Consider the following 14,564-nt stretch of genomic DNA (forward strand, 5'->3'; position numbering starts at 1 on the left):
CCTTTGGCCCCTTGCAGCGGCAGTAAAATCACAGTTCTCGTGCCGCTTACCCCTAACACAGGGACAGGTGCTCGATAAGAATGACCAAATTCTTTCTTTACTGCAACCTTTTCACGCACTAGATCCCCAATCTTGGGTATCCAACCAGTAGGAGTTACCGGCTCATCCTTAATTCCTGAGGAGGCAGCACTTGCAGAAGAGTTATCTTCACGGAATTGTTGTAAATCCTGCAAAACAGTGACACGATCATTTATGTCAAAAGGTGTATCTGCCGCCTCCACACCAGGACCATCTAGATCAGGAACATACATCCGTGTTCCGAACAGGCACTCATATGAAGTACGACCCCCCAGTGACCTTCTGGACAAGTTATTAAGTGCTCTCTGTACTCCATATAGGTGGGCTAGCCAACCACGACCCGTACCTATAACTCTGGCCATTAAGGATTGCTTTAAATCACGATTTAAACGCTCCACGACAGAATTTCCCTAGGGATGAAATGGAGACGAGAATTGGAGTTGGACCCCCAACGAAGCCATGGTGTCCCTGAATGCCTTAGAGGCAAATGCAGGGCCCTGGTCCGAATGAAAAGCCGCAACCGCAAATGTATCGACAAAGATGCGCAAATCTTTAATAACAGTTCGAGCGTCAGCCGAGCGCTGTGGCCAGACCCACACAAATCTGGAGCACAAATCTACAGCAACCAAAATATATTTGTGTGCACTATCTGGTGTCAGTGGACCACAATGATCCAAGTACACACACTGTAAAGGTTTATTTGAAATCAGAAGGGGCGTCTGCTGCGGGCGTCTAGCCGATGAAGCTTTAATTTGTTGACAAACGTCACAACAAAGGACATACTGCTTTGTCTCTTTATAGAGACCAGGCCACCAGTCACGAGCCTGTAAAAGTGAAATCGTGGCAGCCACACCAGCATGTGCAGATGCCGCCCCCTCATGTGCTGCAGAAATTAATCGAGGTCTCTCAATTTTATTGGGTAGTTCACGTACACCAATGCCCAGAATATTAACAACAGCATTTAGCGCACTACTCAAGCAGTAACTATATTTAGAAGGAAATCCTTTAGGAAATGGCGTGCCATCAGCCGTAGCTTTTATGGCAGCCGAAATCTCTGTGTCTGGTTTGGAACTCGAACGAGTCACTGCGGCCACAGTGGCAACAGCCACTGCCGATTTCGGGGCTTCATCAGCCAAAGTATTCCCAGCAACGTGTATTCCAATGCGCTGGTGTCCAAGTGTATGTACAACATGGACCTTAGGAAGCATCTCTTTCAGATCCGCAACCTTACCCCACAACAATTTGTGTTTAATGGTGTTGCCTTTAGAATCTCTGTACCCATTCAACTTCCAATAGTGTAGATATTCATTGAAAGACTGTACACAGTAGTAGGAGTCACAGACCAGCAAGGTTAAAATCGCCGGATCCGCATGCTCCAAAGCTAACAATAGAGCTTTGAGCTCAGCCAGCTGTGCCGTGCAACCTCCCAAGGTTTTAGTATAAATATGTTGGGGCAGAACACTTCCCCCTCCATTGTACCGCTCACAACCGCACATGCAGCAGAATACTGTTGTTTAGTCCCAACCGCTGGTTGCGCAGAGCCATCGGTATACATGACCACCTGATATTGGTCAATAGGCAATGTGCCAGCAGGGACTTCGTATTCCATTTCATATTGAAGAAATTCCTGAGTCTGCACTCTAGGGTCAAATATGTAATCTACAACAGTGGCCGTCAAAGACGTAGCCCATTGTATCCATCGCGGGTGTAAAGCTTTCGAATTAGGGACACTCGCTTTTGTAACAGCCTCTAAGGCCGGAATCGGGGAAACAACAACAATGCGTTGGCCCTGGGCAAGCGGTCTTTCTTTAATCACAGCCATCTGTACGGCAGTGAGTATCTTCTCAGTTTGCGCGAATCGTTGTTCTGCAGCAGAATACAAGTGGGACTTGTATGCAATCGGGACTGTTTCACCCTCATTAAAGGTGACATATGTAAACCCAACAGCCCCAGGTATCACCCTGATGACTAAATGCGTTTTATTGTCCCGTGTGTGTAAATGTTTAACTGCCAAGAGATCAGTTTGCAAATCTCGTAGTATATGTGTATGCTCAATCGTCCAAAATCTACTCGAAAAATTCGGACGAATCAACTCGTATAAAGGTTTTATACGCGTAGCATAATCAGGAATGTAAGTTCTGCCAAAATTCAGAAACCCCAACAATGACTGGAGCTTCCGAACCGTATTAGGAGGCTGCAATAAAGCACATTTCTCCCAAAAATGGGGCGCTAAGCTCTTGCCCTCACTCGACAACTCATATCCCAGGAAATTTATAGCCAATTTCAGCAAAGCCCACAACAATGCGTGATACACGCTTTAGATGTCGCAAAATCTCATCGTCCGTCAAATATATGTCATCAACTTATGATAACGCTTCAGGGTCCAACCCGTGCAGAATTTCAGTTACACGAGCCGAGAATAGTCCTGGGCTATTCTTATACCCCTGAGGCAAACGACAAACCTTTTTCTGAGAGCCAAACGCACTGAAACTGGTATAGTCCCGACTTTCGGGCGCTATATTCTGGCAGAAAAATCCATTCGAGATATCTAACATTGTTTTGTATTTCTTACGCACTATATTATTCATAAGCGCTGCGCTATGTGAATTCTGAATTGCATATGTGCGTGTATGACCATTTAAATGTCTGTAATCCACCACTATCCTATATGAATGGTCCAGTTTAGCAACCGGAAATAAGGGATTATTCATCGGCGAGACACAGGGCTCAATTACACCCTGGTACTCCAATTGTGTAAGAATTTTCCTAACCGATGCCCTTGCTCAAATTTGATAGGATACTGCGGCTGTGGCTGAGGTTCGCCCTTTATTGGAATTACATGATAAGGGGATTGTCTATCCCACCCCACGTTATTTCTATATAGGGCGGGAGCCTGTGCTAAAGCCCATGTTTTACTATAGGACTCCGCTAGTTCTCTCGGAACAAGTGGTGAGAAGGAAGGTATAATAACCTCCTCCCCAACCGGACAGTCGCGAACAAAGTCAGGTGGCCAATCCTGTTCGGCCAGCAGAACATCATATGATTTTACCACATGGTCCCAAAAGATGGGGTGTACAATGCGGTCAATGTCCCCTTCTAATCGCAGAGTCACTTTGTATACTCTATCAGGATCAGAGACTCGCATATCCGCCGTTTGGACTTGTATGAAGTCATCAGTTGCTTTCACCTCCAGATGCTCTAGAAGACTCCGGCGAACTATTGTGACCTCTGCCGCGCTGTCTAACAGTGCCAACGCCCATGTCTTGTTCGTCAAGAGAACTCTCTTCTTGAGCGGCATGTATAACTGAGACTGCTGCCACTTTCTTCTTCTTAAATTGCTGTTTCTGTTGCAGCGGTTTCTCTTCTTGCTTAATAGAAACCTCTGTTGAGCGTTGTGAATCCTGTCTTGGTTTCACGTACTCCGTTCTACGCTCTGACCGCCCACCTCTCTCACTTCTCTTCTCTGAGGAGTCCTGAAAGGAACGAGATTGGCGTGTATCAGTATATTGATATCTATCAGGCGTCTTCAAATTATCCCTATTCCTGAGATTATACCTATTCTGCGGGGTCTCTGGTTGCGGAGACTGTCCCCCATCTTTCTTAGGTGTTTGCTGTTTCTTTTCCCAGCGCTTTTTAGTACCCTCAGATTGCTGTTGTTTAGCATTATCTTTATTATTTTTACCCTGTAATTGGGTTTTTTGTGGTCTAGCCCCTAGGCTATCGCGACCAATACTGGAATATGTCTCTGCTATTATTCTCGGAAGTTCCCGCTCCTGATTAATCTGCTGAACGTCCCGAAGACGCATTCGCACTGCTAGTGCTACTGCCTCTCCCTTGAGATTACTCAAAATAATAGAAGAAACCGCGGCAAAATTGCCTATTAACTGCATGCCCAAATCTAAGGCAGGGGCAGCCCCATATTCATCTTGAATTTGTTTAAGCACTTCGGGTAAATTAGCTAATGTGGGTGTACCGTGTGCCGTAGTGTAGAGCGCGGCAAACACCGTGCCCCAGGTATTACAAAGGTCCACCGGAGGAACCACCCCATACGGCAAACACATCGTCAAAATTCTATGTTTATCCTGAGGTCCCGTATGGGGAAACACTGCTTCCAGCATATTAATTTTTTGCGCCAGCCAAAATGGAGTTTCCTCACGTTTAGCCGGTACTTTACCCATAACTGAGTGTACAGTGGCCGGATTGATACCCGGAACCACCGCTTGTGGGTGCGCCGGAGCAGCACGCGCTGCGTTTGTATTTAGTGTCTGCATGACAAACTGAACTAATCTTCTATGAGTAGCCGTTAAGTCTGTATATAAACGACGAACTTCAACCACTGTCAATTGAGCAGCCGCAGGATGAGGTGTATATGTAGCCAATAACGGCCAGGTAGGACCATCATTACTCAGTGGACCTAACCTAACTTGTGCTACTGTGTGTGGGAGGGCGCCATCAAGCCAATTATGGTGTTCTTGATAAGATAAAGGTATCTCTAAGTATGCATAAGCCCTGTATTGTCCAGGGACATTCGCAACAGTGTAATCGTGAAAAGTGTTAGTACCCCCATCAACTGCCGGAAATACGACCCAAGAATAAAAATGTTCTGTTCTATAGGCTGCATGGGCGTCCACCACAAATGTGACCGGACCCCCCTGGACTGTTAGTCCATGTGCTATCAGATGTCCTGTGAACGGGTGGCGCATATTAACTGCTATATTTACTACCTGAGGATTTGCCATTATAAAAACGGCACTAGGGCAGAGAAGGCACACCAATAACGGGGTTTTCCTTTCAAAAGTCAAGCTTGAACAACCAACCACTAAGTAACAGGATGTACCTATACCATGATGGCGGAAACCCTCAGCCTCACGGACGTCTCCGCTTACGGAACTGAGGAGTAAAAATATATATGAGACCGAGAGAGTCAGTCGGACCGAAATATTAGAGCCAGACCAATCGTTGGCGGCGCCATGTCGTGTGGGCTCTCATTATCCTAAATGAGACTACTGGATTTCTAGGCAGCAGGATCGATAACGGTGTGGGGGACTGAGTCTGACCCACGTGTAAGGAACTCTGTCACCCTAAATCCGGTTTTTGCTCCGGCTAACTAGCAGTGCCTCATTTCTCCCAAGGGGAAGAGATGATTGGGCAGCCGAGCGCATGACATCTCTGGAACTTCTCAGGGAAGTCGTGGTCACTCAGATCCAAACCAACTCTCTCATTTACTATATGATCTCATATACAAATGACAAAGACAGTATAAGTTTTATATAATGATTTAATAAAACGACTGTATTTTAGATAATAAGGCGTGAGCCGCAATAACGAGAACAATACAACACAGTAGGATTGAAATAGTCACCAGGAGAGTAAAACATAAGAACAAAGCGATCATCGTGTCTAATAGTTTCTACTCTCCCTCTGCTTGTTCTTTTTCGAGCACAGCATGTTAAGCTTCTAGCTTGCCTGTCTGTATCACTGGGGAGACATCAGCCCTCATACCTGAGCAGAGGCCTGTGATCTTGGTTCAGCATCTGCAACGAGGCAGTCAGCGTCTAGTTGTGGTTCCCTGGTCGGAATCTCCCTCTTGCATGTATTGGGACAAGGAAGTGATTTTATAACTAACATGTTAGCGTGATCACAAAATGTCCCTACGCAGGAATGCCAAGTCTAAACTCCTACCACGTCTATCGGCAATGTACCAGACTGTATCCTTGACCGAAGCACAGAGTGAATGTGCTATGGAGAACTCCAGTGCTGAAGTAGGCTAAACAGTGTGATATAAATAAAAAACAAAACCGTAGAACTGGCTATTTGAAAAATAACAGTACGAAGCCTAATAAAAAGCATTTAGAGCAAAGTGCACAGAGGCTCTAAGCTGCCAGCAAATTAATAAAATACATCCAGGGCAAAGTGCACAAAGGCCTAAAGCCTGAAGCTAACGAGCAAAGGGTACGTAAAACTAACCACACTACACCCCCATGCCTCGAAACTGTCCAGAACTCTGTCCATGTCTGTTTTAAGTCTTCCCTCACTTTCCTATTCTCTAAGTTCCCTGGTGAGTTTCCTCATCATAATCTTAACTTCCCTATTCTGTTAAGTAGTTCAGTACTAATAAGACCATTTAATTCTGAACTGCTGATCTGTCCCATGTGCAGCCCATGTTCTGTACTGTTCTGATGTCCCTGCCAACTAAAGTCAAAAGAAAGTGATCACCCTGCAGGATGGACTGCTCCTGTTTGCTGTCCTATGAGGAGAGGCAAAACTAAATATGGTTTCTTGTATTCTTTCATTAGTAACTTACACCAGCACCCTAAGGTAACTATAACTCACGCCCTCAACATGCAGTTTTCTGATCAAACATTTTATTGCAAATATTACAGTGATAATATCAAAGATGCCAGAGAAGGTGTCATCAGTGATATAAAATGTAGATGTATTAGCTGCGCATGGTGAAGGCACAAGTTATAGATACCTTAGCTTGCAAGTTATAGTAACTTGAAATAACTAACTATAACTGCTGAATTTCTAAGGTTTTTTGGGAGTAAATTCAGAACCTAACTATAACACCCCTGTAACCTTTGGTTTTTTAGTGAATTTCCATGTTTTATTAGCACACACAGACGTAAATATAACAAGTGCCGCATGTGGCCTTCAGCTGCGCATGGCCTATGGCCTGAGGGCCTGGCCTATGGCCACGCCCGGTGGCCAACATTCCTGTATGCACCCAAGCTGCGCATATATATATACATACACACCCACATATATGTACACATATACGAAGAGAGAGAGAGATATATCACAGCTAAACATGTTGTTTTTATACAAAAAGCAACCATGGCTGGCAGTGCTTTATTTCTAAAATAGAAAGTGCTGGTGCTCAAAGCGCTGCTCAGACACCTGTGACCAGCTCTACAAAATGTCAGCTTGACGAATATCAAGGGAGAGCGGTCTTGAATCCAACTCATTCCTCTTCAATTCACTGCTGATTACACCCTGCCCAGGTATCTTACTCTTACAGGTTTGTGCTTTCTCCCTTGGTGACTTATTTTATGAATTTTCTTCCTCAATCTTTCCATTTAGTTTGTTTTTCACTCTGTTAGTCTTGGGAAATGTCTTATGTGAAGAAATAAGTGCCAGCCCTCAGAAATAAGTGCTGATGCCCCCCACCGGCAACCACCGGCTCAAATTAAGCACTGATGTCCGGGCAACAAATTTTCACTGAATTGGTATCTAATCGTTATTATCACACTACTTCATTTAAGCTAAGCCTAGACTGATCAACATTATTACCCATTAGAGTCAAGGAGGTTTAAAAGCCAAATTTTCCATCTCATACTAAGTGCCCTGGTGAGATATACACTTGGAATCATGGGTGTATCTACCAGTAATCTAGTGGGTGCAGTGACACCGTAGTCCAGTAAACACTGAGGGGCTTCTTTGCAAGCGGCCTGCGCCGCCAGTGCATCATTTTTTGTGATGCACTGGCACTGCAGGCTGCTGACCCATATTTACAAGGCCACGCAAAACAACTTTGCGGTGCTTTTCATGGATTTGGAGTAAGGCAATTTAGCGCAAGTCGCTGCGGTGCCTTACTTTGAGTCAGGGAGGTGTTTCCATGGGGGTTGCGTGGATGTGCCCACGCAACATTCATAGATTTTATTTGAATCCTAATTTGGGAATGCGTCCAAAGCCTACGTCACCCGAGTGTAAGGGTGACACAACAGGGAGAAATATCTTTATTTCTCCCCATTTTTTCCTCTTTCTATATGTGCTGCATTTTGCAGCACACATAGAAAGAGGAAAACGCCTTTCAGGATTGTTTTTGTGCAAGAAGGTTTGCCTTTCTACACAAAAGCAATCATCCCCGCAACGCAGGCACCCTTGCACCATGGTGCAAGGGTGCCTGCTTGGGCACCCGGTAGCAATTTGTGCGCCAGCGCAGGGGAAAAGGCAGCAATACGCCGTATCTTGCAGGACGGCGCATTCCTGCCCTTTTGTTTTGACGCAGAGCATCGCAGCAAGAAGGCTTGGGGCACTGCCATGCGTCAAAACGCTGTAAATAAGGCCCTGATTGTTGTGTATTTAACTAATCAAACAACATTCAGGGGGGCATTTTCTTGATTTGATTTGTTTCCAAGGCACCTTTGGTACGCCCCTGCTTGCAGTCTCACCTTTGTATATTGTCCCTGCAACTGCGAGGGCTGGGGAAAAAGTATGACACGTTTACTAATCGCTGTAGTATGAGTGTGAATCCGGAGGGTTCCCCAGTTATGAAGGCAGCACCCCATCCCTCCGAGTCTCTTGTACAGCATGGGGAACTGAATGCAGTGTCTCCACCAGTGCTATCACCTGGAGCAGGAGGGCCGCGCAGACAAATAACAACGCATTTTCTGAGAGCAGCCCTTGCCCTGCAGTTGCTGCAGTAAGCTCTTTAACTTGATCTGTGTCCATATGTGCTGCTCTCACTCTGATTTAGAGATGAACTGATGATCTGCTCTAGTTAATGTGTATCCTCTTCAACTCCCTCTCCTTTCAAACTAATCCCGGGTGCGTAGAATACTGCAGATTTCCGAACTGTTCAGCACAACCTCTCAATTAAACGGTTTTCAGAGGCCGAGTGGATAAGGGCGTGCATCCTCCATCACCCACTGAATATTTGCATATCCCTCAGGGTGCATGTGGCGCAGTAGCTGAATAGTCAGAGTTTCTAAGTATGGTGCAATTCACAGTCTGCAGCCGAAAAATAAAACTCAAGACCAAAATGCAGAGAATCTTATTTATTGACCCCATTAGGGCTGTCAGTCAAGAGTTGCAACAGTGAGGTGAGCAGGGAGTCCCTGTCCTCCGACGGGGCTCCACTTCATATATTGAAAGATGATATTTTTGATCTTCACAGACTTTTTTTTTATTGATGAATTGTTTATTTCCGGAGGCGTGAGGAAATATTCTACTAGAGCCAGTTATTTTGTCCTCACCCAAGTTTTGGAGCATTGAGCACTTTATGTCAAGGAATGCCATGAAATGTATTTGCAGAAGAATTTTTCACGTTTGTGGGATTATGGGAATTGATTGGTCTCTTGTTTTTGGAGATGAAGAATCTCTTTCAGGAGACTATGGGTAGACCTATTGGCAGACAAATTTAATATTCCTTAAACTCCTTTCAAACTACTATTGACTGATGAATCACGTATTTTTGAGACTTCTGGAAATCTATTTGCAGATGTGTCTGTTACTTCTGGCGACTGATTTAAATCTGCTTCAGATGGTTCATGTATTTCTAGATACTCCTGGAAACTATTGCCACGTGAGTTCTTCATTGATCCCCTGCGAAATTTTAACAGTAGCTGAGTGTGATCAATTAAAGCTTGATCGCACCAAGTTAGAAAAAAGTGCAGACACCGATGAACTCACACTTTTGGACAGCCAAACTTTGACCGGCTTCCATTGAAGACTGACTGGCCCACGGAAGTATTTTCTACTTGTGTACTACTAATGTCTATATTTCATAGAGGGTGAACCTCAGACCCCACATCTGTCTGTGCATGCCTGGGGCTAGATCTGTTATCAGAAGACCTCATCATAAATGGAATTCCACAGCAAGGATACTTCAAGGGTTAAAGGAATATGCCCATGAGTATAATGACTTGCACTCCTTCATCCGACGTTTGGTTCATAAACGGTCCTCCTTAAATCCCATTGCTTAGCACATCAGGTCCCTGGGGAAAAGAGCCATTGTTTCAGAAGTACCACTCTCTGCAACCTTCCCCACATATTTGCTCAAAACGCCTGGGTGCAGCAATAAATTCATCTGAGTACAGGCTGCGCAGCAGTGCTACCGACGCCTGAAGCCGTAAGAGGTGAAATACATCATATGATACTTAACACAGCCTTAGTCTTTTCCCCTATTGGACTGACAGATGGCCTAGATGGACACTGCTACAATTCTTCTCTACCTATATAGCACCTATAAATCCTCTATGCCTTATAGCACTGTGAGCTTCTTTAACATAAAAGATGAACAAATGGGTCATTTCCAATGCTCCCAGAGTGTTTGCTGCATGAAGGGTAAGTGGCATCCAGAGACAGTCAGATCTCCCTGCAGTGAGCTGTCGACTCCCTGGGACCATTAAATTGATTAGAAGATTAATTTAACATTTGGAAGAGCTTGCTCAAGTTAACTGGAAGATTAGTTTTTAGTGATACCAGCAGCTGTTGTAAAGAATAATTCTTGAATTATGTATCCTTTATTACAGCTATTGTAAAAACGAACCCTTCCTGATTCCTACTTCTGTAAGAAGATACAATTGCTGGCCATTGTTAAAACATTATTGGACCTAGTCACAACCTGATTTTTGTAGTACATAAAGTAGTACTACAGCAATACTACTCACATATGTCAAAATGCTATTCAGAAACCAAACTCAGGCCCATATTTATGCTTTTGCAGGCAAACTGCCTTGACTTGTGTCATTTAACAACGCCAGCCGGGCACTGTATTTATTGAATGGCGCAAGCCGCTGCTAAACTTGGGCTAGCGTCTTAGAAGAAGACGCTAGCCGGTGGGAGCGGTGGTAGGGAAGAAAGGGGTTGGGCACCTGAAAATGCCTCTAGCCTGGTTAGAGACAAAAAAAATGCCTCTAACCAGATTAGCGCCATTTCCTGGCGCACAACGGCCAAAAACTTGACTCCTGTCTTAGGAAAGACAGGAGTCATGCCCACCACCCCTGGGTATGGCCTTTGCACCCTGTGCCCCAAGTTATGGCCCCCGATGGCAAACAAAATAAATACTTGCCCAGACTTACCTGGAATGGGGTCCCCATCTTCCAGTGGGGGTGTTTCTGGGGCTTGGGGAGGACACCTGTGGACCCATTCCATGGTGTTTAACCATGGAAATGGGTCCACAGCTCCCCTAACCCTTGGTCTGGCCCAGGTGTTAAATAATAGCGCAAAGCATTATTTAGCCCGTTCTCCCACCTGTGCATCATTTTAGCACAGGGGGATAAATATGGGGCTATGGGAATTTGCACCATTTTGTAGATGGGAACGCCTACCTTGCATCTCATTGACGCAAGGTAGGTGCACACATCCAAAAAATGGTGCAAACTCCTATATTATTATCTATTTAAAATGAAATCAATATATTTAGACTAATTATTTAATACACATTTAATTTGATGAGTTAATGTGCTGAATATAACATTTGATTTTGTTCGTTCTTCCAGTTCTATTTAAAAAATATATATTTGAAAATAACTTACATTAATATTTTATAATAAAATGTGTGTAATAATGTTTTTAAAGAATAATAAACTTTAATAATGTTCCCTATACTTAATGTTCACAGACCACAGACCATTGAAGACTGATGGAATAAATACAGTAGACTGCACAGTGGCGGCATGGAGGCAGCAGGGAACTTGGGCAAATAAATTCCCACTATACGCCCAAGCCCTACCATTACAATGCCACTCTGGCCTTTAAGTGACACACGAAAAAGGAACAGTGGCGCTCCTGAAAGGGCTGGACTGGAGAAAATGGGAGACCTGTATATAGATGAGAAATTCATGGAAGTAGCAGATATACCACAGGCGCTGACCACAAAGATGTCATGACCCTTCATTTATATTCGACTGAGCCGCCTTGAAGGGACTGTGCCCTGTGTTCCCTGCAGAGCCTAGCGCACTTAGCGCCATGCAGACACTACTAACCAACACCTCACCACACAAAGTGGTGACCTAGCATTATGCTGAATCTCACAAGGATAGGGAGCATGCGGGACAGCCGGCCTGCAAGAAATGGAATGAGATGCTGGAGGTTTCCCTGAGTCCTGAAGAATGGCGTTCCTGTTGTGCACTAATGGGAATGCTAACACCTAACGGTAACCTACTAATTATACACTTTAAATACCTGCAACAAACATACTACACCCCATCACGGCTATTTAGATACGGTCTCAGGGAGTGCCCAGTATGCGTGAGATGCGGAATGGAAGTTGCAGGGTTCTTGCATATGGCATGGAGCTGCGGGAGAGTGCATGAATTCTGGGTAAATGTGACTGACTCCCTTGCAGAAATGATCTTGTACAAGTTGAATACACACCTAAGATGTGCTTGCTGGGCCTGGTTCACTCGTTGCAGCCGGCTAATCGCAAATTTGGGGGCATAGCCCCACTGATGGCAAAGGGAACAGTGGCAATACACTGGAAAAGCCGTAAGGCCCCCACGCTTTCTCAATGATTAAAAGATATGACATATTGCGGAGACCAATTGGAAATGTATGCTAAGGAACAACCAAAACGTTCTAGGCCAAAGGACATCTGGAATCCACTCACAGGGTACATATTGACTAGTAGCTCTGGTGATTAGAGTTGTGGACTAGATAAAATAGGCAATGAACCTAACTGGAAATACATATAGGAAACCTGTCTGTCATAAGCAGACCTGAAAAGTGATTGCATAATATTGCTTATTTGTGCAAGAATGTTGATTATACTTCTTGTGGTGACTATAGTATGAAGTTGTTAACTTAATCAAGAAATGTTTCAATAAAAAAAAAATGTTCCCTATACATTCCCTGTGAGAGATTAATTTTCCCTATACTTTCCCTTTGAGACATCTCTCCCACGAGGACGGGGACCTCCACCTATGTGAACAAAGTTATTAATAGTAACTTTACACTGGTAAAGCCTGCTTCAGGAGGCTCCAGCCCCTAATTTGAGAGAATGAAGACATTTAAGTCAAAATCTAGGTGTAAATCTCAGATACAGTGAATAGCCAAAATGCGTGGAGTCACACCTAGGTATAGTAGTAAATACAAATGTGAGTAACTATACACATGCATATTTACCTTTGTGAATAGGCCTGTATGAAACTACTAAAGGTTGCACCCTTCACACCTGTTCGACTGGATTTACTGAGAGATGGGTTGTTCTCTCCTAGAAAATATAGAAGCTAATGTAAGGATAGTTCTTCACTGCGATGGACTGTTCACTCTCTGTCCGATGAGACATGCTATTGTACCTGGTGGAATTGATTGAAAGAGGAATTCAACAGTGGTGCAATCCTTTGTAAGAGGAGTCCTTCACCTCTTCTCATGATGGAATCTATGAAGATGAGTCTTTTCTATTGCTAGAATGAGCACTTCACAAGCAAAATGCATGTGGTGATGTGTATGAAACCTTTCCTGATGTTTTTTGGTTAATCCCACAATCCACTGCTGGAACTTTCTCTCTCTGCAGGTCTTCAGGCCTGGACTTTACCTTTCTGGGTTGATGACCGTGGCTAGGTTTGTGGTTGACTTTCATGGCCCCCTCCTTGTCACCTGCCTCTACAGAGGAAGGTCTCTCTCTTGTATCATCTTTGGTCATATGTACCTCCTGAGGAGAAGGATAGAGGCTTCAGCAGGACATCATCCTGGTGAATTATGCAAGAGAAAGCAGGTGCTGTGAGGACAGATAGACACAATGGTAAGATAGGAGTGTAAGGAGAAAATACTAGAAGTATGGAGCAGTACATATCGTTGGTCTGATCATGAGTGGCCTGGCTCAGAGGGCACGGTAATACTAGATGTGATAGTACCATTATTCTGGGATATTCTTACCCTTGTACAGGGCATTTCGCATTTTAACATGGAAATGGGAAATATAATGCAGAAATAGGTGTTTCTGTGCCAGGTCCTGTGTTTTATTTTCAGTTTTCAGTTGGAATTCGACCTGGGTATACTGTTTGCTTTCCACAAGCGAAATGCCTGGATGAAACACTCCTGACCTGGGGCTTGGTATCCTGATTCGGCCTGTAATTCTTTGTGAATGGGCCCGTATCAAACTACTATAGGTTGCATCCTTGGCACTTATTCGACTGGATCCACCAAGAGACAGATTATTCTCTTCCAGAAAATATAGAAGATACTAAGGGTAGTTCTTCAGTGCTATACACTTTTGACTACTTGTACAATGAGGCATGCTATTGGACCTGGTGGAATTGATTGGAAGAGGAGTCCATCGGTGGTGCAATCCTTTGTAAGAGGAGGTCTTTACCAGTTCTCATGGTAGAAGCTATGAAGATGTGTCTTTTCTATTGCTAGAATGAGCACTTCACAAGCAAAATGCATGGGGCGATGTGTATGGAACTTTTCCTGATCTTTTTTGGATAATCCCACAGTCCACCGTTGGAACTTCCTCTCTGTGCAGGTCTTCAGACCTGGACTTTACCCTTCTAGTTTGATGGCCGTAGCTAGGGTTGTGGATGACCTTCCTGTCCCTCTCCTTGACTCACGCCTCTACTGAGGAAAACCTCTCTCTTGTGCCATCTTTGCTTCCATGTGCCTCCTGAGAGGAAGGGTGGAGGCTTCAACGGGACATCATCCTGACGAATTCTGCAAGAGAAAAGCATGTTCTGTGAGGATAGACAGAATGGGGAGATAGGAGTGTAAGGAGAAATAATGGATGTATAGGGCTGTAGACATCTTTGGTCTGATCACGAGTG

General features: G+C 44.4%; 1 protein-coding gene across 4 annotated transcripts in view; it reads right to left on the reverse strand.

Annotated features, from left to right (window-relative positions):
- Positions 1-14,564, reverse strand: part of LOC138304159 (calcium-binding protein 5) — a 332,696-nt gene that overhangs the window by 3,046 nt on the left and 315,086 nt on the right. For 3 of the 4 annotated variants that reach the window (XM_069243974.1, XM_069243976.1, XM_069243977.1), the window contains one exon: positions 5,339-14,454. The exons of the other annotated variant lie outside the window; for it this stretch is intronic. In XM_069243974.1, the coding sequence (XP_069100075.1) occupies positions 14,429-14,454 (26 nt within the window). In that variant the 3' untranslated portion in view covers positions 5,339-14,428. Of the gene's footprint in view, positions 1-5,338; positions 14,455-14,564 lie in introns of those variants that run through there. 4 annotated transcript variants of the gene reach the window in all.

Source organism: Pleurodeles waltl, chromosome 7 (assembly GCF_031143425.1).
Source record: "Pleurodeles waltl isolate 20211129_DDA chromosome 7, aPleWal1.hap1.20221129, whole genome shotgun sequence".
Taxonomy (NCBI): domain Eukaryota; kingdom Metazoa; phylum Chordata; class Amphibia; order Caudata; family Salamandridae; genus Pleurodeles; species Pleurodeles waltl.